Source organism: Amphiprion ocellaris, chromosome 20 (genome assembly GCF_022539595.1).
Source record: "Amphiprion ocellaris isolate individual 3 ecotype Okinawa chromosome 20, ASM2253959v1, whole genome shotgun sequence".
Lineage (NCBI taxonomy): Eukaryota > Metazoa > Chordata > Actinopteri > Pomacentridae > Amphiprion > Amphiprion ocellaris.
In genome coordinates this window covers 8983435-9007131 of record NC_072785.1, presented here as the reverse complement: position 1 = coordinate 9007131, position 23697 = coordinate 8983435, and the positions used below count along the sequence as shown (strand labels likewise).

At 41.0% G+C, this 23697-nt stretch overlaps 2 protein-coding genes across 3 annotated transcripts in view; one reads left to right on the top strand and one right to left on the bottom strand.

Annotated features, from left to right (window-relative positions):
• The window catches only part of hltf (helicase-like transcription factor), a 196027-nt gene that overhangs the window by 35816 nt on the left and 136514 nt on the right, over window positions 1-23697 (top strand). The gene's annotated exons all lie outside the window — the stretch shown is intronic.
• diras1b (DIRAS family, GTP-binding RAS-like 1b) lies at window positions 846-22394 on the bottom strand. 2 transcript variants are annotated; one of them, XM_035950707.2, is made up of 4 exons: window positions 22165-22394; window positions 20439-20725; window positions 8211-8551; window positions 846-6610 (listed from the first exon to the last, which is right to left on the bottom strand). In XM_035950707.2, the coding sequence occupies exons 3-4, from the start codon at window positions 8517-8519 to the stop codon at window positions 6323-6325; spliced, it is 597 nt and encodes a 198-aa protein (XP_035806600.1). In that variant the 5' UTR covers window positions 8520-8551; window positions 20439-20725; window positions 22165-22394; the 3' UTR covers window positions 846-6322. The 2 variants fall into 2 exon arrangements, with proteins under 2 accessions (XP_035806600.1, XP_023131498.1); XM_023275730.3 differs by lacking the exon at window positions 22165-22394 and adding an exon at window positions 21970-22114.

The window sequence follows — 23697 nt, the reverse complement described above, 5'->3', positions numbered from 1 at the left end:
GCCGGCGAAATACTGGCATTATTTATCGGGTTTCATGATAGGCAAAAAAACCCCAGTAACAATATTGATCGATATTACATTTTCATGCCAATATTGGGCCAATAATATCGATGGGATGATACTATCTGACATCCCTAATAAAAACCTGTCTTTGTATCAAAATGACACAGTTAAAGGAACAATGCCATTTTTCCCTTAAAATGGCTTCGATGTAACGCTATAGTGTTACTTCATCTAGAATGGTTTTGTCTGCCGCTGTCTTGACCCCCACTTCCTGCAGCTCGAGCACATCAGTTCATTTTCAACTCTGCTAAAATACATGCCATACGTGTTCGAAGAATAATGATACGAAGATCTCCACCTTGCAAGTAGATGGGACTAGTTTCTTAGGTTTATTATATATGAAACTCCAACTGTCTGAATCTTTATTTCTGGATGGTCATTGGTACACTGCAGTTTCAAGTTGCCTGCTTATTTTGTTCTTCTAGCATATAATATTGAACATATGGACTTGTTTAGAGGTTAAAAAAATAACTTGATTTTCACAAGTGGGAGGTTTTTAGGAGGCAGTTTTCAATTGCATTGTCATTTTGCAGTATTGCTACTTTCAATTAAATGGGAAAGGTATCAGAAAAATTGCACGACAGCTCTTACCATGCTAGGATTTGCTAGTCTGCACACGACACAAAGTAGATCTACAGCTGAAGTTGCTCCGTTAGGGTTGCAGGTTCCGGTTAGGGATTGTAGTCTAATTAATGGAAAGCAAAGGAGTCACCACTTGAATACAACTCATCCTAAAAGTATGTACAAAAACAACAGCAAAATGAGAAAGACAAGAAACAGTCCTCAGTTCACATTTTTATTAGGAAAATCATTTTGCAGATTTGATTATTATTATCATCTATATATATATATTTATATATATTTATATATATGTTAGTTTCAGTTATTCAGAGGATGCATCAGCACAGTATATCTTAATAGGAAGACTATTGCTAGAATAAATATCTATACATCATAATTAGTTAAATTTTTAAAAAAGTCCCAACGGAGAAAAAAAAATAAACCAAGAGAATCCTTTACAAAAACAATAAGTGTCAAAAAAAAAGAAGAAAAGAAAAGAAACAAACCATTTGCAAAAACTGAAGCCATAAATGCTGCTGAGGAATTTATTTAAAAAATACAAAGATGATTCACAGTTTGTGTCCTTGTTCTCATGCTGGCTGGAACACCAATAGGGACCATGCAGGAATGAAGGGCCAGAGCGACAGGATAGTACCAAACTACGTCACCCACAAAGTCCAGGCTGTACGCACCCCTCCTCTGTCTGCAAAATCAGCTTGCGAGGATCTGAGGCGATCAGACAAGATGTAAAGGGGTGAGCCAGAGAGGTTAGCAGGGTCAGTGGGAGTGTTTTTTTTTATTTCCTTCCAGATCGTCTGACATGAAGCTCGACTGGACAGGACTGCAACCCGCCCCTCGCTGCTAGAAACGAGCCTGACGTACCAGAGAACCACGGCTTTTTCTTGTGTATTTTAACCTTCTACTGACTGCTCTTTTGTTTCAGCTTCACATCCATCCTGCTATGGAAGAACACATGTGAACCAAACTCCCTCTGCCATACGAGAATCTTCAGCAACATCACCAGTAAGTATCCTGTTACTTCACTGGTGGCAAACAACAGAGGTGAACTTCACCTGATCCTGTACAAATATCTGTGTATGTCAATCTGGAGGCCTGAACCGTATCAAACAACGGTATTCAACAGATAAAAATGACACTATGAAATACATAATCACACAAATTCTATTCAGATTGAATATATAAATGAACCATGGAACAATATATTGTTTAATAAATGTTTCTTGATGCTTTGAAAAGTAGCAACACCTGCATTAAAATCTGTAATTATAAAGAAGCAGGTTATGTTCTGAATTTTAATTTAGCAATGTCATGGTTATACTACACATTCTATCTGTATTTATTCGTATAATTATTCATTTCATAGTGTCTTATTTATTCCTCTAATCTTGGACGTTTTTGGTCTCCATAGATTCCTCTCTAAAAGGAAAAAGCCCAAACATAAAGTTCGAGTAGCATTCGCATGAAGAAAGCTTTTACTTTTACCGTCTCTCTTCTGATTGGACTGTAAGAAGAAATATGCAGTGGACAAACCGCAGCATCCTTTACTCTGCACGCTCTCCTCTCGCATCTCTGAAATATTAAATCCTTTGAACACTATTTACAACTATCTACAATCCCGATGTGAGCAGGGGTCAGTTTTCAGTCTGTTCAAGTGCAAACCGACTCACAAACACACACACACGTACACACCCAAACTAAAAACAAACAGTGGGATGAGTGTAAAGGAAGATTTCAGGGGGCGGATTTATGGCGAAGCAACGCTAACAGAGGTACGACGGGAACAACAGCCGAATGAGGTTTCACTGATGAGGCCTGTGTGAATGTAATATGTGTGTGTGTGTGTGTGTGTGTGTGTGTGTGTGTGCAATCAGAGGGCATGCAGTCAGTCTATTTTGCCTCCATGCCTGTTCTATAATATGTGTATGTGTGTGTTGTGCCGGATGACTCATGCAGAATGTGTAGGCATTCTCCACAGGGAAGCTTCAAACATCTGACAGACACTTCATAAAGATGGCACAACAACAGCAACAACACACGAGCATGCACATGTACACACTCATGCAGGCCGGAAAGGGGAGTGGGAGGGAGGGGGGGATGGATTCACTTACAGTCACATACACACACAGACGGTGAATATGCTTCATCTGTAAATGAGATGAGCCACGGGAGGATGACGGGGTGCAAAAGGCGTCTGTCCTGATTCTTTGTTTAACTCACGCCGTCCGGAAAAACTCAGCGGATGCTCACACACACTCTCCACATGCACGCCATCTTCTTTTCCCAGGCTCCCCCACATGCAAACCAATACAGGCCACGGCTAGTGCAGTTGAACTTCATATTTTCACACTACGTCTAATTATAGCTGCTGCTCCCTCCCTCCCTCACTCGCTCCAGCTTGTTGTCCATACTGCTCATTGTTTTTTTTTTCTTCCCCTCCCTGCTGTATCGTATTCCATGCAGGGGCATGAACAATGACAGTCTCCTGTTAACGTCAGCAGAACAACAGATTGCACAAACATGCGCACGCAATCTGGCATTTGCGTGAAGCAACCAGACGTGTCAGGGCTGATATTTATGCAGCGTGTGCACCACTGCCGGTAGCTATGCATCACATCAGACCAGGACTGGGTCTGGAAAATCATTATCAGCCTCTTTTTTTTTTTTTTTTAAGATTTAGCACTTGTCATGGCCACATCATCTACTAGTATCCGGCATCATGTAAGGTGAAAAAACAAACACAACTTAAACTGTTTCACACTTCCTGTCTTTGAATGGATGAGAAAATGAAAAGAGTGAGCATCCCTGGCATCTAACAGGTAAAGGGTACAATGTCAATTTTTAAACAGGACCTCACATTAGTGCAAAATACAACACAGCAGTAACAACGGAGTCATTCAGCTTTTCAAAATAAAATAAAAATGTTTGAAAAAGAGTAACAGCCATGGAGTGGAACCTTTAGTTACATATTCACATTTTGCTAGTATCGTCTAATTGATAGATCTGAAGAGTGGATGTGTCAAATACGATATATCATGAGCATCATTATTAAGCTGTTATATTACAGTACATAGCAACACGGAACCTTCTACTGTAATAACATTTCCTGGTTACAAAGGACTTATTCCCAGAAAGACAGTATTTCTTTACATGGGTAACATCTTATTTGAAGCTGTTAAAAACATTTCATCGAACTACCATATGCTTATTTACAATAACTACACGTCTGAAAGAGATTTTATGGAGGTTTTCGCGGGCGTGAACAATGCAGGCGGGACATTTTACATGGTGCTTAAAAATGAGGCATCGCTGATTAATAAGCAAGTCTTCAAGAAAAATGTCACCCTTAAAGTGCCCAGTTGTTGATCCTGCTGCACATATAAACACAGAGAAGGAGACAGACGAGAACAGTTGCTGTGCTTTTTCTTTTTTCTTTTGTTTTTTGTTGTTTTACCAGAGAGAGAGAGATGGACACACAGTTAAAAGGGGGTTATCATCTGTGTCTTTGGGTTTAACAGTACAGGAACAGATTATCCTCCACACAAATTTTTTGTTGTTGTTGTTGTCATTAAAACCGCCTGAGAGATGGAGAAAAGTAGACAAATAATCTGACCCTCCCCGACGTTTCTACGCGGTTTCCTGTAGAGTTACGTCACATTTTGCACTCTTCATGATACCCTGTTGTTCAGCAGAATCACAACCTCATTGTGCCGGACGAATACAAGCACTGTAGACTGAAAGCTACCTATGATCTCCATGCAATTGTTTCTCCGTGTTCAGGACTAGTGGATAAAGTGTTAAAGATGAAAATTGCACACACACACAGACACACACAGACACACACACACACACACACACACACACACACAAACACGAAAAGAAAAAAATTTGAAAACACAAAAATGTATAAATAGATATGTTGGTAAAAAGTATTGTGCTTTTGGCTGTCCTGTGTACAATATTCAGAGCTCCTGCGTGGGGGAAAAAAAGGGTGTGTATATGCACTTTGGACATACAATAGAGCTTTTCAGCAGCTCCTCTCTAATGCATAATGCAGGCAAAAGCATGGCAAATTAAAAGATCTGTGTGTGTTCATGATATAAAGTGCAATGTGAGGGCATTTAGGCTGGGCGAGCCCTGCTTGTCTTCATGTAGTCAGTCGACAGTGTCACTCAGATTGACTATCAGAGCTGTGTGTGTGATTTTTTTCCCTTCTTTTTTGACATGGATGCATTTGTGTGCATGCTATCTGTGTGTGTGTGTGTGTGTGTGTGTGTGTGTGTGTGTGTGTGTGTGTGTGTGTGTGTGTGTGTGTGTGTGTGTGTGTGTGTGAGAGAGAGACCCCTTCTGTTCACTGATTCCCGGATGCTGCAACCAAAGAGGAAACAGAATTATGCACTGAATAATCTGCATGGAGCTATTTTACATCCATCCCTTCCCTTTTTTCCCCTCTTTCCCCTGTGTGCTTTTTGTCTAAGGAGGGTTTTTTCATTTTTTTGACTTTACATGAATTCAAAGAGCGTCATAAAGCAAACAAGAAAAAGAAAAAGGCAAAAAGAGAAACCTTCCATGTGAAAAGTGCCAAAGCAAACTGACATTCTCGAGCCGACCCCCTTGTTTTTCCCGTCTTACCGGCTTGGCAATGATTATCCAAGTGTATCATCCTTGTAGGCAAGGCAAGGCTTTCTGTATTTCTGTTTCGTATTTTGATCAGAGTCCAGCTTCCTTTTCATCCAGAGTCATTCTACACTCGATGAGAGTCTTAAAAGGATTGTTGCGTGTGTGCAAACCCTGCCGCCGGATGCTTCTCCACGTCAGATGAGGCCATTTAGGAGGATTCGCGGGTGAGTTTTTAACATAGTGTGATAAATGGAAAAAAAGTCTTTTTCTCATCTTGAAAGTGGAATGGTGAGGTGGAGAAGATGAGCGATTTTGTCCTCTTAGTACAAATTTAAGCTTTAATGCTTCAAATTTGAGTCACTCTATTCCTGTGACTGAATTGGGGAGAGGGGGTCTAGATGGAATATATTGAAATATCCCATGTTTATGTACATCAGGGTCTGTGATGTGGCTGCGTCGTATGTTTGGCTGCTGGAATGCGTCTCGTTCATGCCAGCAAACTTTCCAGTCCTGTGTTTACTACAATGACAGATGCCTCAGTCTCTTAAAATAGTGTTTCTACCAGATGAGCGAGCTTAGCTAACGTTGTTGACTCTGTTACATATACATTATCTATAACTGGTATATTAGGGGGTATGTGAAGGATGGGGGGGAATTTAGCGAGGGATGGTATAGAAGCGAGAGAGGACATTAAATGTGTTGCTCTGATCAGAAACCTTCAGTGTTTTTTGAGGATCGCTGCAGCCACAATGAGCTCTTCAGCCTGGTTTTGTGGCACTTGGATGAGTCCGTTTGTCTTCTCCGTCTCCTTTTAGCAGAATGCACATGAATGTATGCTCCAAACTGAAATGTTTTCCTGTATGTAAGTCGAGTTTGTGAATGCACCGGTCAAACTGGAGGAGGATGAAGAGATTTCCTTCCAAACATTCCTGACACACTTAGTGAGTCTCTCTCTCGCCTTCCTCTCTGGATTTCCTCACCCCTCTCTCTCTCTCTCTCTCTCACCTCCACCTCCACCATCTATCTCCTCCTCTCCTGGGTGTATTATTATATTTTTTTTTTACATCACGCTGCATTTGCCCTTCAGTCTCTCTGCGCGGGACTGCTTCCCGGAGCGCTTGCCGTCAATGTTGAGGCTCATGTTCCTCTTCTTGTCCAGGTTGAGGAGCTCCTGGAAGAGCTCGGTGACGTTGTGGTTGGTTTTGGCCGAGGTCTCCATGAAAGCGCACTTCCACTGGTTGGCCTGGGCCTCCCCGTCCTTGGTCTCCACCTCTCGCTGGGTCTCGTCGCTCTTGTTTCCCACAAGCATGATGGGGATCGCCTCAACGTTGCCTTTAATGGCCAGAACCTGCATAGGAGGGGGAAGAGAGGAAGTAGTGAGGTTGTTGAGCTCTGGCTAATCAGTGCTCATTACAAATTCGGTGTTAATCTTTACTCTAGCTATTGCATGAAAAGGGAAAACATGCCAAAATATAAAATGCAGGACTCTACATGTATGGACATTAAAATAGGGCTTTGAGTTGAAATGTTTTTACCAATATACCAATTAGTCCAATTATTTAATTTTGGCTGTTAACAATACATTGAAGTAATGAATTAATTATTTGTCTCCAGTTTGTATTTAGTTACATTTAGAAAAATGAACATAATCAAGTTATCAATTTTAAATGCGCATACTTTAAGCTACAATATCAATCCATACCTATACAATATCTATCCATACCTATATCTATCATATATCTATATCTGTCTATCGATTGCTATCAATTTCAAATGCATATACTTTAAAATACAATATCTATCTATCTATCTATGAATCTATCTATCTATCTATCTATCTATGAATCTGTCTGTCTGTCTGTCTATAGACACTGATCTCCGAAAGTATTTGATATACCAATCTAAAATGTCACAAATGACCCTACAAAAATCCATATTTCATACTTCAAAACTCAGGAAAATCAGAGATGGTGGAGCAGAAATTGATCTAAAAATGATGATTTCAGGCCAGATGACCCAGAAGAAGAACCAAGAACAGAACAACAGATGAGCAAACAGGCAGAATTTTCAAAGTCAAACCTTCGACACTAAAATCTGAGTTTGTTAGGAGGACCAGCCTGCACCTTCTCTACATGTTGGTCCTTGTATCGAAAATGAGTTACAGATAAAGAATAAGCCATTTGTATGGACGTCTGAGTTGTAGAAGCCAGTGGAATCTGGATTATCGTACACATTTATACTGAATATATTACAGGAGGAACAAATCAGCAGCATGCAGGTACAAAATAACTCGTCGTTATACAAATACTGTTGCGATAAAAGTTTACATACACTAGTAGAGACCCTCATGTGTATATCATAGCAGTCATGAGTTTTCAATGACTCTTAGAACTCCTAATTGTCTATGATGGAATCATTGAAACACGTTGTGTTGTGTCATAGTCAATCAGGATCAAGCACAAGAGGTTAAGAGGTCATGCCACTGAGAACATTCAATTTACACAGCTTGACCTGCAATGCTTAGATGGGTGGTGCATGTCAAACATCCACATGAATGTCAGGACTCCAGGTTTCCCAGCAGAACATTCCACTGCAACAAGATGATCAATGTTACAACTTCGCCTATCAGTGGTCATGTTGTGGCTGATCAGTGTATGTATATATACAAGGTCTTTACATGTGTATGTAAACTTTTGTTCACGACTGTATATATAAATGCATGCTGAACTGTATCCTCCCTCTTTATTGTACACACTTACCTTCAATCACTTCAGCGCACACACACACACACACACACACACACACACACACACACACACACACACACACACACACACACACACACACACACACACACACACACACACACACACACACACACACACACACACACACACACACACACACACACACACACACACACACACACACACACACACTCTCCTCACCTGTTGGTAAATGGGTTTCAGCTCCTCCAGGGACTGTTTGCTCGTGATTGAATAGACCAGGATGAAGGCGTGGCCTTTAGAGATGGACAGACGCTGCATGGCTGGGAACTGGTGGCTTCCTGTTGTGTCTGTGATCTGGAGGGTGCACACGCTCTTGTCGCAGCTGATCACCTGGCGGTAGGTGTCCTCCACTGTGGGGATGTAGGTGTCCCTGAAGGTGCCCTTCACGAAGCGCAGCACCAGGGAGCTCTTCCCGACTCCTCCAGCCCCGAACACCACCACACGATAGTCGTTGCTCTGCTCCGGCATTCTGCCCCCTCAGGCTTAAGATAGTGTTACACCTGGAATATTAAAGGCGGGAAGATGCGAGGAAAAGCAGGATTAGAAGGTCACTTTAGCAAATGATCTGTTTAATAGACAGCACAGGAGCAGCAGAAATAGGAATGGCAGTTGTGGTGATCTGAGGCCAGCGAGTTTCACAGCACTCTATCCATCCTCGTGGTCTGACTAGGAGCCAGAGTACAAATTAGAGAGGATGAATTTGGTGAGGCTCCAAGTGTTTCACCTGACGCAGACATTTCCTTAATCAATACCCTTCGCAGAGTCACAGTTTCTCAGTTTCAACCCCAAAAAAACATTCCAGCGTTTCGTCATTTATCAACCATAGCGACTGCAGCAAGCCCTGGAGGAGACAAACACAGAGGACTTTACAGTTTAGGAGAATAATCTGCAGGCCTGCAGAGCGTGGACACAATAACACGTATAACACAATGTAACCCAATACATCAAAACCACAGATTCAGAGAAAATTGAATATAAATCTCTCTAGCACAAAGGAACAGAACAAAATGTACATTACATGCTGTTGGACAGTTACAGTGGATTCCACTGGAGTGCACATGTGCATGATGTTCTATTCAAACACTGCAGCACATTGATGACTAAACAAATTAAAACTGATTCTGAGTGGATCCAAGTAAAAACGAAATTTAAAAAATGGCTGTGGAAAAAACATTTTTCCCTGTCATTTTCACTTATGTGAAGGGTAAGAATAAGAAATGTGCTAATTTTGCAAAGTAGGGCAAACACTGGAGTGAAATTCACTCAAAAATGTGACAAATTAATGTTAATGTTGCTTCTTATCTGCTGGATGTGTAAATAGGCGACTAAAAGCTGAAGATATATTTACAGCTTGTAGGTCCAAGGGCCCAAATATTCAATAATGGAAGACTTAAAGTATCTAATTAGGAATAAATACCAAATATCTGCTGTGATCGCCTGATTTAAGATATATCTTCAGGAAATAGAGATTTAAAACAGAGCGTGCATTTTGCAGTGTATATTATATCTAACCCACAATTAAACAAATAAAAACTACTCAATCCAAGTTAAGATGTTGATAAATCCATTATTAAATGAAAAGAATAACACAAAGGATTCCACAGCTGTGATAAACCCAGTGAGCAGCCTGCAGCTCCTCAGTGAAGGCCTCAACAAACCTTCACAGTCAGTATCACCTACCGCAGCTCATGCATATTCATCCGAACAGCGTCCTCACACATAATCTACCGCCATCTTTCTAAGTGCTGGTGCGTCTGCCGAGTGTCTGCTCATGATTACACATTGTATCTGCTGCATTATTTATCTGATGTACTTCTAAACTCACTTTAAGGTCCCATAATAAGACACGGCTTCAGATGTGATCGCGCTGCTCTCTGAGCTCCGGCCGTAATGAAACAGTAAATTGACATCAATACTATATGGAATGAGTGGATTTCTGTCATGCTTGCTCTGCAGGAACCCACTATTGATGGCGAGCCACCTGTAATTGCATTGCCGGGTTCTAGATAATACCAGTCAAGGGGTGCAAAATAAATGGGGAGAGCCCCTTGAGTTTTTATAGTCAGTCTCCAGCGGTAAGTACAGATCACATGAGACTTTTATCTTCATGCCGAACACGCAATACACAGTTAATTTACAGGTGCAGCTTCTATTTGTATGCCAGCAGACAGTTAACTGTCTCACTCTGGTCCACAAAAATCTTGTTTAATGGCTCTTTGATGCCTTCAGGTGATGACAAACTGCATTTTTTAAAATTCTGAAGATGCTTAACCTCTCAGAACTTCAAACCTATCAAAGTATTCTTCTATTAGATCCTGGCAGGCTGTTTTTATTGAAGTCTGCAGCAGTAGAAACCTGTGCAGTCGGGTACGTGTTGACGGTTGCAGCATCGCGGCAAGGCCAAACTGTTTAAAATGTCAAAACTGCCAAAAAATGATGGTCATCTGTGCCGCCTCAAACTCTTGGCTTTAATGAGGCCTTCAGTCACGCTGAAGAACTGTGGTGGGAGCTGCACAGTGATTTCTGCTTAGGACTGCTGTATGTCAGAGAGCAACAAACACACACCCACACACACAAATCAGGCAGAAATATAGTTGAAAAAGCCAAATTACAATGTTTTCTGACCTTCTTAGAGATGATTAAGCTTCTAAAGGAGATTTATTGTTACGGCTTAGACATCATCTGCAATGGTCGTGACAATGTTGCACCCTTTAAAACTGCTATAATCGATCGTTTTTACATTGACTGTGGCTCAAATGACTAAGCGTACGTGGAAGGTGTTGTTTGTAGCGACAAACTCGCAGAGAATTATTATGCAGCTCTGCAGTCCACTCAGCTCCACAGAGCCTTTCAGCATCCTTGAACTCATTGTTCTGGCTTCACAATGCACAGAATTACTGTTGTGGTTTAATCTCGCTGCTCTAAATGGTGTCTTCTTTGAAAGCAGCAGACAAACAATATCAGTACCTATAGCTGGTGAACACAGCGGAGCATTTAGCAGTTAAACGGTCTGATATTTCCCTCAGGAGCCGACTGAGACCAAAACAAAAGGACAGTGAATATTTGTTTGGTCCCCCGAAACACGACTCCCAATCAATGCTAATGCCGCTTTGTATCTGCTGAATTGGTAATTAGGTGACTGTTTGCTAACACATTCGCTATAAATACCTACTTTTCATGTCATTGGTGTGTCAGTGTTTCGTTCCCAGCTTTGTGTGCTTCCTCTGAGGGGCTAATAATAGATGAGACTGTAAACAAGCTGACAGTTTAGCCAGGTGATCTCCAACACGTGTGAGTGCATCAGAAGCGTTAGTAAGGACATCATTCGTTGAAAAGATGCTTTAAAGCTGAACCAGGGAGTTGTGTTTAAAGTGTGATATGAAAATTGCAACAGACAGTTTGGCTTGTGATTGCACAGTTTGTCTTCCAAATAAATTTTGGCGAAACTGCGGATATCTTATCCTGTCTTGCTTATCTTTAGCGGTGTAGCTGTGTTTTCCCAGATCTCAGCAACTTCACGAGTACAGCGTTGATATTAGAGGCAGAAATGATGGCCAGGACAATGAAAATAAAATCTGATTTCTATTCTGGTTGAAAATCAGAACTATTATTATTTAAAAAAAAAGTACAATGGTTTTGATGATATTTTGACAGTTCTAATTAAATACAGCAAGGAAAAGCACAATCAGCCATATACTATTATTATTGGAGATAGAAGGTTTAAGTATTGCCAGTATAACCAGGACTATCTTTGGAAAAAATACTATGGCTCTGATGACAAGCTGACAGTCAGATCTAAGGAACCTGCACAAAAAAATCAGACATATCTAGAATAAGGCTCTAGAGGCTGGTGTAATTACTTCATTTTAAAGCTGATATGTCAGTGCATCTGACACTTTGTACCGACAGACTCTCAAATATTTCCTTTACTTCTCTCTTTAAGTTCTTTGGCCTCACAGTGTTATTATTAGAGACAGAAAGTATAAGCCAGTACAACACCCAAATTACGTTCTAGTTAAAAAACAGGACTATATTCAGAAAAAATACAATGGTTCAGAGGATAATTTAATAGTTACAGTAAAAAATTCCTTTAATTTATCTCATTTTTCTTTGAACTGCTAGCTTAGCTCCTTGCTATTTCACAAAAGGTTTATGCAGTTTGTCTTTATTTTGTCTTCCAAATAAACTGGGCTAAACTGTGGATTTCTTGTCCTGTCTTGCTTATTTTTAGAGGTGTAACTGTGTATTCCCAGATCTCAGAACTTCACGAGTACAGTGACATTGTAAGAGATAGAAAGCATAGCCAGTTTTCTATATTATATAAGTCTTCCAGTTGGAACCTTTTTGGAGTGGTTTCATCTATAATACCTGCTTAGTGCATGTTCAAATATTGGCAATAAATGCATAAAATATGCCTCTGACTGACACCGTAGTGTTTGACAGTTTTAAAACCCCTATTGGTGTCAATCACAGGGAAAAACATCAGCCTCTTAGGGTGAAAAATAAAGGTTTTATGGTTGGTGGAATATCAGAATAAAAAACATTTTTTTGACTGAATTTGTACTATTTTTCCCAATTTGTATAATTATATCAAAGCAGGCCTGTACAGTTGAAGACCATCTGTTCACATCAATAAACCTGTGGAATTTGAGGACTTTAGTTGCATTATGTCTCAAGTTATGGCACTTCAAACAATGATCCATGGATAGGCAAAAAAGGTGCAGAAATCAAAATGATCCCTCCTTTTATAAAAATTTTTAACTCAAAAACTACCACCTATAACACATTCATTCACACATTTAGTTACTAACATATGCATGCACAGGAAAAAAAAATCTAACAAACATGAGATGGCCAGTTGGGATTTTTTTTTTCCTTCAAATTTTCTGAATTAAGGTGGAATCACTCTAGGGTTCTGATGATAAATTCACAGTCGCAATAAAATATTATTAGTGAAATCACTAAAGTAAGTCCACAATCAGACAGATATCTACAATAAAGCTTTGCAGACTGGTGCAGTTACTGATATGTCAGTGCATCTGTGATGGAGCCACACACTTTGTACGTCCTCCTGATACTGACACACTCTCAAATAATCCTTTTACTTATCTCTTTAATTTCTTAGACCTGCTCCCTGAGCTTCCTCTTGTCATTTCACCAACAATTTATCCAATTTGTCTATATAGTTTGCCTTAAATTGGGCTAAACTGTGGATTTCTTGTCCTGTCTTGCTTATTTTTAGCCAGTGTAACTGCAACATGAGTGCAGTATTATTATAAGAGATGGAAAATAGAGGCAGTTTACCACCTAAATTACATTCTAGTTAAAAACCAGGACTATCTTTGAGAAAAATACAATGGTTCAGAGGATAATTTAACAGTTAGTTGTCTGGACACTGCAAGAAACTTACTAAATTGAGTCCACAATCAGACATATTTAGAATAAAGCTCTACAGACTGGTGCCATTACTTTATGTCAGTGCACCTGTGATGGAGCCACACACTTGTACATCCTCTTTATAGTGATACACTCTCAAATATTCCTTTAAATTGTCTCTCATGTCTTTCCTTGACCAGCTCCCTGAGCTTCCTCTTGCTGTTTTCTCCTCTGTCTCCTGCTCTCTCTGCTCCCCGGGTCTCCATGCTGTGTGATCAATAAACTAAGGCCGCTGTGGTTTGAATCGATGGGGCTTGTCTCTCCAGGCCCTGTCAGTCTGTCATCCATCCTGCCTCACTTGGTGCCTGATTGGGGTTTTATTTTTTTTTGCTTTTTTTCGGATGTGGATTTCAGCTCTATGACAACAATCCTGCTCATCAAAACCACCCCCCGCCTCTCTTCTTTTTCTTTTTTTTTCTTTCTTTACCTGAGCTAAAATTAGCAGTTCTGTCAGCAGCTATAACTGCACACACAGGTGCAACTTCACAGTGACACACATACTGTACTTCCGCTCCTACACCATTTGTCCTTGACACCAGGCCTTTGAGATTAATGATACTCCCCCCCCACCCCGAAACGCAAGCTGTCGCTCTCCTTCACCCTCCTCTTCCCTTGTTTTATTCGAAACGAGAGAGACTGCAGTTCCTTAATGAATTAATGGCACACTATAAATGCATCTGTGGCAGCGCAGCCAAACTCCATTAGCAGATAGCATTGGCACAGACCAAAACAGGCCCTCTTCTCTCCTCAGTCAGAAAATAGACGCAACACGGCCTCGTTTGCTTCACAGAGCGAGCGAGGAAATGTCACCTTTAGCGAAAATATGCACATAATTTCCCTCAAGAGAGCCACTTACGCAGCGGCACAAAGGAAGCGCATTAACCAACATCAAACACAATGCCATTCAACGGATCAAGAGCGCGATTAAATAGACACCCACAAAGCGGTCCCATGGTGTCTTGTAGAGAAAGGGGGTTTTAATCAGGCTGCGCACACTGGAATGCTGTGGATACACGGCTATTTGGCGATGAGTGTTTTACAGGATCAACAGATTATCAGCTGCGGGGTTTTTCTGAAATACTCTCTGACTTTGCATACTCGTCACGACAGTGTCTGGAACCCGCACAAAGTTTCTATCAGTCTGTGTAATGTGTCTGCAGCTGTGCAGCCAAGCAGAAAGATTCCACTGTTCTGAGCGCACACATCAGCGCAGGTCTTTTCAAGTGTCTGTGTTTCACCGCTGGGATTAATCTGCGTTTTTTTTTTTGTTTTTTTTTTTTCACGAGGCAGTTTTTAGACCTGGGTGTTTTCATTAGTTTGGAGCACGCTGTAGAGGTTCAATTTATAGATTTTGATTCAGTCTCACACATTCAGTCACGCTGCTACTTCACTGCTCTCCCACCTGCTAAAACACACACACAGAGACGCAATGAGAAACCCACAAAATGTGTCTGTGGGATTTGATTCAAGGCTCATGAGTGTGAGAATGTTTCTCCACGTTTTCCTTATAAAAAGAAAAGACAGACAAAGCTACACATTCTTCTGTCTGCGTCAGTGTGTGTGTTTGAGGGCGATGATGCAAAGAAAGGAAACATGAAAATTATTAAATATATTCATGATCTATCAGAATAATTGGCCCTCTCCACAGAATATACAAGCTCTCTGTTAGTTTCTTGCTTTTTTTTTTTTTTTTTTAAACTGTCTATTGAAGTTGATTCTTGCCCTCTAATAAATCTAAACTCTGGTTCTTTCAGATGAAAAACCTCCAAAAAAAAAAAAAAGGCTGCTTTTTAGAAACTCAGAGAAGCGGTGTCACTTAGATGACGGTGCATTTTTGAAGTTAAAGGGGTAGTTTGACATTTTGGGAAATTCTCTTTGTAGCTGTCGAGTGTTAGATGAAAAGATCAGGACCTTTCTCCAATAAGTAGGCTGGGGCTGAGCAATGGATCAAAATTTGCAGATAAGCAGAGTGCAAAAATATCACTACACACAGCGAGTCAAGAAATATGAGCACAAATTATGGTTTATATATAGTTTTGATACAGTTTAAGCAAAACTTGGTGGATTTTGTAAACTTTGTAAACCGTTTTTGTGCTAAGCTAAGCTAACTAGCTCCACCCTCATATGTAACAGGCACATATGAGAGTGGCATTGATTTTTACTAAGTCTTTGCAAAAAAATTAGTAAACATATTTGTAAATAAATGAAACAATTTCTTTGACCAAACTGGATTTCGATCAAATTCTGCAGCCCAAAAGAACAAATGTTTCCTTATAGTGATTTAAAAGGATTTGAATTTTTAAACCATTTGCATCATTTTTAAAAAAAATTTACAAACTAGAAGAATGAGAGCAAATTAATGCAGCTATACCTGTGCCCAATCAGTGCAAGTATAGAAACATAATTCACACCCTCCAACCTCCGACACTGACAACTGTTTAAATATAGATTTCTCATGTGCATCACACCCCTGCATTGCATAACACAAATAATTAAGTGAGGCCAGATGTGATTCCTGTGTGCACATACGTGAGAAAAAATATATGCAGCGATACTTGTGGGTGAGCTGGAGGTGTTTGAATGCTGTGTGTGAGACTCAAGAGTGTGTGTTTGCTCCTCATCAGCGTCAATCTATACTGTGATTGAGCAGACACCACTGTACGTGCATGGAGCATGTGTACAACACTGTCCAGGAGATTGCAGCACTGTGGTCTTGGCTTAGTAGCTAATCATTGAGCTTAACCTCCTCTGTGCTCGTGGCCTGCTCTGCATTGACCCAATTCCCAGGACTTAAGTTACTGGCAGTCTTCGTATAAAACTGAATGCACCCTGAAGCCCTCTGATGCCCCTCACACATCTCTGTGACTCAGCATGGACTGACCCCAACGCGGTGGCATGGGAATATCAGCAGAGACACAGACAGTGAAGGCTGCATATTAATAGTAGAGCAGAATGTTTTGCAAAAGTAGAACAGGAACCCGAATTTCTTCCCAAATTCACCAGCGTGCTGTGTAAAGTTTGTCCTCAGTGATTCTACTTGACAAGGAATGAAAGGACCACAAATGCTTTGTTGCTTCTGCCACTGTGGGTTCTTTGTGGGTTTTGAATGAACAACTACTTCTGCTACAAGGACACTGGTACATTATATTATTAGAATGAGGGATTGCACATTTTGCCTAATAATTTTAAATACAAAGTTCACATTATCCGGTCAAAAAGGACAGTTTTTATATTCAGTTGTGAGTTTTTCATTATGAAGAACGGTAGTTCTCAGATTCTTGAGAAAAGCATGTTTTGCACACAGCATAGAATACTACAAATTTTGTGGTACCATTGACAAGAAAAGATGCCAACATTTCTATTTTATCAAATAACTTGCTGCAGTAACACACATAATTGTGACACCAGACTAACTAAATACTGCTATTTACAGAGCAATAAGAATTTAGCCCTTAATATCTAGCTAACATAAAGAAATAATTCAATAAACAGAATATGAGGTGCATTTATTTACATACAGATGATAAATTGAAGAGCAGGAGGTAAAATTCTGTTTCACATATTCACATTTCGCCTCATATTTCAGAGCTGTATAATTCTCACAGTTGATCATTTTTATATTGATTTTTAACACTAAATTCTGTCTGAATGTACGCACACACTATATTAATGTAAGCTTTGATGTAATTTTGTACATGTTAACACAATTAATATTCATCATATATAGTGTATTTTGTAATTTATGTCAGGTTTGGATGCTAGGGAATTAGCTGATTGCTATGACACTGAACTAATGAGAATCCATTAAATAAACAAATGGTAAAAATCTCACACATGTAAAACAACTTTGGTTTCGCCTGGATAATTAGCGTTTTTTTTTTTTTTTTTTTTTGCTTGTTTTAGATTTCAGTTACAGCTGATTTGGTAACACTTGGGGCTACTATGAACATTCCTCTACCTGCAATTACTCCCTAATACCTGCAAATGAAAATATACGGAAAGTTTGCTCGGTTTTAGAGGAAAACATTTCCTTCCTGGGCAGATTGGCTCCTGAGCTGTAACCAAACCCTAAAACCATAACCGTGCTGTTTCTGTGCAGCAGTTTTACTGAGTGCAACATCCCCATGTAATTAGTCTTTGAGTGTGTATTAGTACCGAGTATTAGTGTGACCTGGGGAGCACTGACTTGCTCCGTCTGGCCTCTCCATAAGACCTTGCTAATGCCTCAGCCTGGCAATCTGGGAGACACAAAGGCACAAGAACAGGATTGGGCAAAAGAAGAGTAAAGAAATTCAGATTCTAGCACTAGCAACAGAGCAACCATGCGTGTTTTTCAAAGTCTGCATAATGTATTCAGGTTTATTGCTTCTTTATTTTAGCGAAGTGTATTCTTAGGCGTTATGAAGGCCCTGACCTGACTGAGGCACTAATTACAGGCCGGTGGAGTGCGTTTCAGAAGCCTGCCTGCAGTGACAGATGGTGACAGGGTTGGTAGTTTTGGATTGACTCCACTGGTTTTCTACAGGCAAGATCAACTCAGCGCAGCATTTTTTTTTCTTCTTCTCATAATACCAGTTGATCCAGGTCTGATAACAACACAGATGGTTAAAAGCAGAATCAACCAGGGAATCCTGCTGCACACTGTTTGAGATGCTGCCGCTGGGATTAAACTGACCTCGAACTTTTTCCTCATTTAAAACCACAAAACACTTTTTTTTTTCTCCTCAGCGCTGATAATTTAAAGAAAATGACATTTAAGGATGGATGGTATTTTATCTTAAACAAATGGCTGGTATTTGTGCAAATGTCAAATAAAACACAAGGTCATGCTGTACATAATGGACCAGAGCAGGAATCCTGGCCTGCGATTAGTTATGTGCGAGACAGAAAATCCTCCCTAATGCCACGAATAATGAAGACTATATGAACCTTTCCAATGAGCTGATGCCAACAAAACAACAAACACTTTAGCATTGATCCGCTCCAGCATGGAAGCAGATTTTATGCAGTATATAGCGCAGAGGTACTCAACAGTGGTGCTGCACTTGACTAGACTTATGCTGTCTAAGCAACAAACAGACTTAAACATTAAGAGGAGACAACATTTAACTATTTTTATCAATAAAAATGAGCAGGTGGAGACGAGGCCTTTCTGCTGGAGCTACTTTTGAATTTTGGAATCCATTTTGGTGTCTGTGCTGACTTCTAAATCAGGCCTGTGGCTATTATCAATTAAAAACAGCAACACAGAGTAGCTGCTGCAATTTGACGTTAAATATGATGTTCCTTATTTTGAACAATATTCTAGATTTTATTCACCAGGTTATTAAGGAAGCATATTCTCTTCAAGAAACAAACTTTGATTGATAAATGGCAGCTGTCCAGCACAAGTACACAAAGGCTCCGGTCACTGCATGAAAAGTTATTCAACAATAGTAGAGAGATGTTTTTTTTTAAATGAACTTCACTTATTCAGAAATTTATCAGCTAGTAACAGTCTTCTCAGGTTTCTGCATCTTTTGGGCTAATGCATGTGTGCCATCTGTACATGCTCATATGTGCAATTAGATGTTTTATTACTCTCTTTTCCTCATTCTGTCCTTGTTATTTCATTACAGTTTGGCAGGAAACACATTTGCATCTTTCTCATCATCTCTGCTGGGTATCTGACATCAGTTTTTTAGTGCAGGATGCTTTTTTTTCTTCTTCTTATCAACCAGATCTCACCATCAGAAGCCTCACCGCCTCTCTTTCTAGTGTTGCTTGTTACCATGTATTGAGTCATTTCTTTGTCCTGCCTCAGCAGTGAGAAGTGTTCTTATGCAACTGTGCTGTGGCCATTTAAGACAGACACACAGACAGGCCGACAGACCGACTCCCCCCGACACATGTCCATTTATCCTGCAACACATGCACGTATTTTTTTTTTTTTTAAATACAGCCTCTGTGCTGCTCTGAAGCACACTCTTTAAAGCTTTATGCGCAGGATTTACTGCCATACATCTCATCTCCTGTTTTCTGTCAAACTCTGCAACCCACACACACACACACACACACCAATGACTGGCAGTGTTCAATGCATACAGGAAGTTGAGTCACACACATATGCACAGAGAGGATCTAAATGATTCACAACTCCCCCTTTTGCATGTCATATGATGGCTTCTCCTCTCTCTATATGGTCCACAAGTACAGCAAAAAACCAAGCACAGTGAACATGGAGGAGGAGACGTGGAGAAGTACGCATCCAGATGGTGGATTAACCGAAGCATTTGCACACAGAAATCGGGTTTTATGCGTCACGCGGGCGTCATTATTAGTATATAGCTGGATGTTGACGCGCGTCTCCGCCTCGACTGTATAGTCAGGGAGAGAGAGCGGGGAGGGAGGAGAGGAAGAAGGTTGGGGGTGGGGGGCTTGGAGATTGGTGCGCAACGCCATTACAGACCACCCTACTCCTGCTGCTCGGTTCATTCATAAATACCAGAGGATCGCCATCTCGCAGCGGTGCCGTCATTTCGCAGTCTCCCCCTCCTCCTCCTCCTCCTCCACCACCTCCCTCCACCCATCCTTCCTCCTCCTCCACCTCCCTTTACTCCTCAAAGCATATGATATTCCCGACACCCTCACATCTCTGCTCTCCCCCATCCCTTCCCTCCCATCCTCCTCCACCTCCTCCTCCCGCTGGCTGCCAATATGGCTGAGCTGGGCATAGGCTACAGTATGCAATCCGCACACGACCGAGGTTATCCAACGCAAAATGCGGTGGGATGCAATTTAAAACAACGACGCGGACGGGGGGAAAGGCGAGATTTTTTTGCGCAGGGACGGCAGGAGATCGTGCGCGCACGGCAGCCAGGCAGCCAGGCAGAAGGAAACCGCGGTTACGCCACTGAATACCAACGTCTCATCTCCATGTAAAGATGCGGGGATGAAGCAGCATCTCCATACCTGGTCGTGAAGTACAGCTCCTCTTCGGGCTCGTCCTTGGTTCGGGAGGATGACAGACAAACGCCGAAAGCGTCTTAAAGCATTTTACGCGGTTCATGTAGAGCTCATGTCGTCCGATTTCCAACACCACCACGGCAGGCAGGCAGGCAGGCAGGCAGGCAGACACTCTCTCTTTCTCTCTCTCTGTCTCTCTCCCTCTCGCTCTTTCTCGCAGATAGGACGTGGGAGGTGCTATGCCCTCTCCCTTTTCTGTCCACACTTGGTTTTTCTCTCAGTTCATACACTTCCTAGTGGTTGGATGGAAGCAAAAAAAAGGGATTTTTAAACAGGCTTGTTCTAAAAATTCCTTTATGGGGGGGGGCTGCACGTGTGGGAATTTGAGAATATGAGATTACACCAAAGACAAATATTGAAAAAAAAAATGGCATCACAAATAAGAACTAAATATCCATATGTATGGCTATAATCGACTTGTATAGATGTTAACTGTTTTGTGGGTCCCTGAGCAACAAAAAAAAAAAGAAAAAAAGAAAGATATTTATAGTCAAAAACTGCAACCTAAGCAAAGCCTTGTCGTTTCCAAATGATTTAGTCAATATTTAAGCCACAGCCAAGTGCAGCTAACATCAGATAGATATCCCCAGAGCCATTGCAGACTGATGCCAGATTCATTTGGCCTGGAGCTACAGATAATAACAAGAAGACCAAAAGTGATGAGTGGAATTTTTGTGAGAGTAAAAGGTCAGAAATGTTAGATTTCTGGGGATCAAGTTATGAATTTAAGTATTGTTTTACATTTTATTATATAGTCAAGCTACTTTTAAACATAAATAAATGCTAATATAGTAGAACAGTGTTGATTAAAAAAATATCAGATTAAAATTATGTGAAGTTCATCGTGATAGAAGTAAAGGGTTAAATGTTTTGGTATTTGATCTTATTATCAGTAGTAGTAGTAGTATTAACATTAGTAGCATTATGACATCATTTGATCGACTGATTCCTGATCAGCACCACGGACAGCGACGCGCTTTGTGATTCAGCACCATGGACAGCGCTCGGTTAATCATCCATCCATCCATTATCTATCTATACACCGCTTAATCCTCACTAGGGTCGCCGGGGGGGGGGGGGGGGGGGGGGGGGGGGGGGGGGGAGTCTATCCCAGCTGACTCGGGTGAAGGCAGGGGACACCCTAGACAGGTCGCCAGTCTGTCGCAGGGCTACATACAGAGACAAACAATCACTCTCACATTCACACCTACGGGCAATTTAGAATGATCAATTAACCTCAGCATATTTTTGGACTGTGGGAGGAAGCCGGAGTACCCGGAGAAAACCCACGCATGCACAGGGAGAACATGCAAACTCCATGCAGAAAGATCCCGGGAAAGCCGGGATGCGAATCGGTTAGTCATAAATGCAGTAAACACAGTAGGACGTACATTAGAAAGGCTACATAATAGATAAATCTGCAAAATAGCTGATAAGTTAATAGGGATATTAATGACAAATAGGACCACAAATATACCAGAGGTGCACCAGCCCCCTGAGAATCCTCAGTCCACGTCAGCATCCATTAGAAAATGTCACCGGTTTGAGTTAATATCACAATTAAACGTGAATAATCCTCTCCCTGGTGCTAATTCAGGCCCATGGCCAAGTCAGACCAAGCCTTGTTTTGAGCCGTGCTGTCTGTACGTGATGGTCTCACTGTATGACTCACCAACTCCACCGACCGCACAGCCTTGAGTTTGTCCCCCTCTGTCGGCCAGCAGGAGAACTGCAGGAGGCGGAAGAAAACCTGGGAATAGATGCACACACTAAAAGGGTTGTTAAAGTTATTAAAGGCAGCAGTGCTGGTTTTGAAGTAGAGGATGATGTTGCAGGTTTAAGAAAGATAAGAGACTGTGCAAGAAAATGCAGATGAGAAGATTCAGCTTGGACAAGAGGAGTCAGATTTAAATCATTATTCAAGACTTAAAAGCAATGAGGCAGTTGACAAGTCTGCAAGTGCTTAATAAGTATGTGGAATTATTGATGTTAATAGCACAATTTTCAGTACTTGCCAGTTGTGTTCAACAGTATGAAAAACAGTAAAACATCTAACACGGCAAGCAATAAACATACAAAACTGTCATTACTGTTAATATGCAATACTTCTGTAAGCAAATCTCTTTTTTTTGACAATTTCTGAGGTGTTTCCTAAAAGAAGTGAATGTTTTCAGATCTGCAGTGATCCTAGCCAAATATTTGCAGAAAACAGAAAATACAGCAGGGGAAGAAATGTCCTAATTTTTAAGATATTTAACCAGAAGATTGTGAGAAATGTTTTAATTCATCCTAAGCGGGGGGAAATCTAATTTTCCTGAAATCTGTTCCAATACCTGAGATATTTCAAGCCAAACTAGCTAGCTCAAAAATTATTGGACCACAAAGTTTAGGGTTAGGGAATTTACCGACTCAGAACCGTGAATGCCTGCAGAAAATGCTGTCCCGATCAGCCGAGTCGATGCTGACATATTTCACAGGATAAGTGAAAACTCTGACCTGCTGGCGGTGCTACGTGAGAAGAAAAAGAACCGCCACAGTCATTAGGATCCATCACTGCTGCTTGTGAAAAGAAGGCGACTGGGAAATGCTTGTGTATGTATAAGACATGCTTTCTCCCCATTCCCTTCAGCGCTTTTTGTAAAGCCATTACAGGCCCCGCACTCAATACACACTCCTTGGATCAGACCAAACAGCAACACAATGCTATAATTGGTTTCTAGATCCCATTTCTGTTAAATCGATAACCCGGCAGCTGTCAGTGGCCGAGGGCACGCACAACAAACACCCAGCAGACGCGACTTCACAGCAGCCATTTCCAGATGGGTGACTTCCTCTCCCTGCGGTGGTGTGTGGCCATCACACTGGCTCCACATCCACCATTTCCCATGCATTACATCCAGCGCACAAACACAAAAGGCCTCCAATTCAGAGGCCCTCAAGCGTGAATACAAAGTCACACACAAATTAACGTGTGGGTGGTTAGGCTGTCTGAATGCTGACAAATGTACTTAAGAGGGACGGGTCACAAGATCAAGTGGATACATGGGATGGCAGAAACATTAAGCAGGACAATGGTGTCTCCCTTGCAACAAATCACAACAAAAAGCAAACACCTTAAGTCATACTACATTATGTCTGATGAGAGATTACAAGTTAGTGCTTTAATTCTATGCAAAAAATATTTGGTTTTAATTAAAACTTAAAG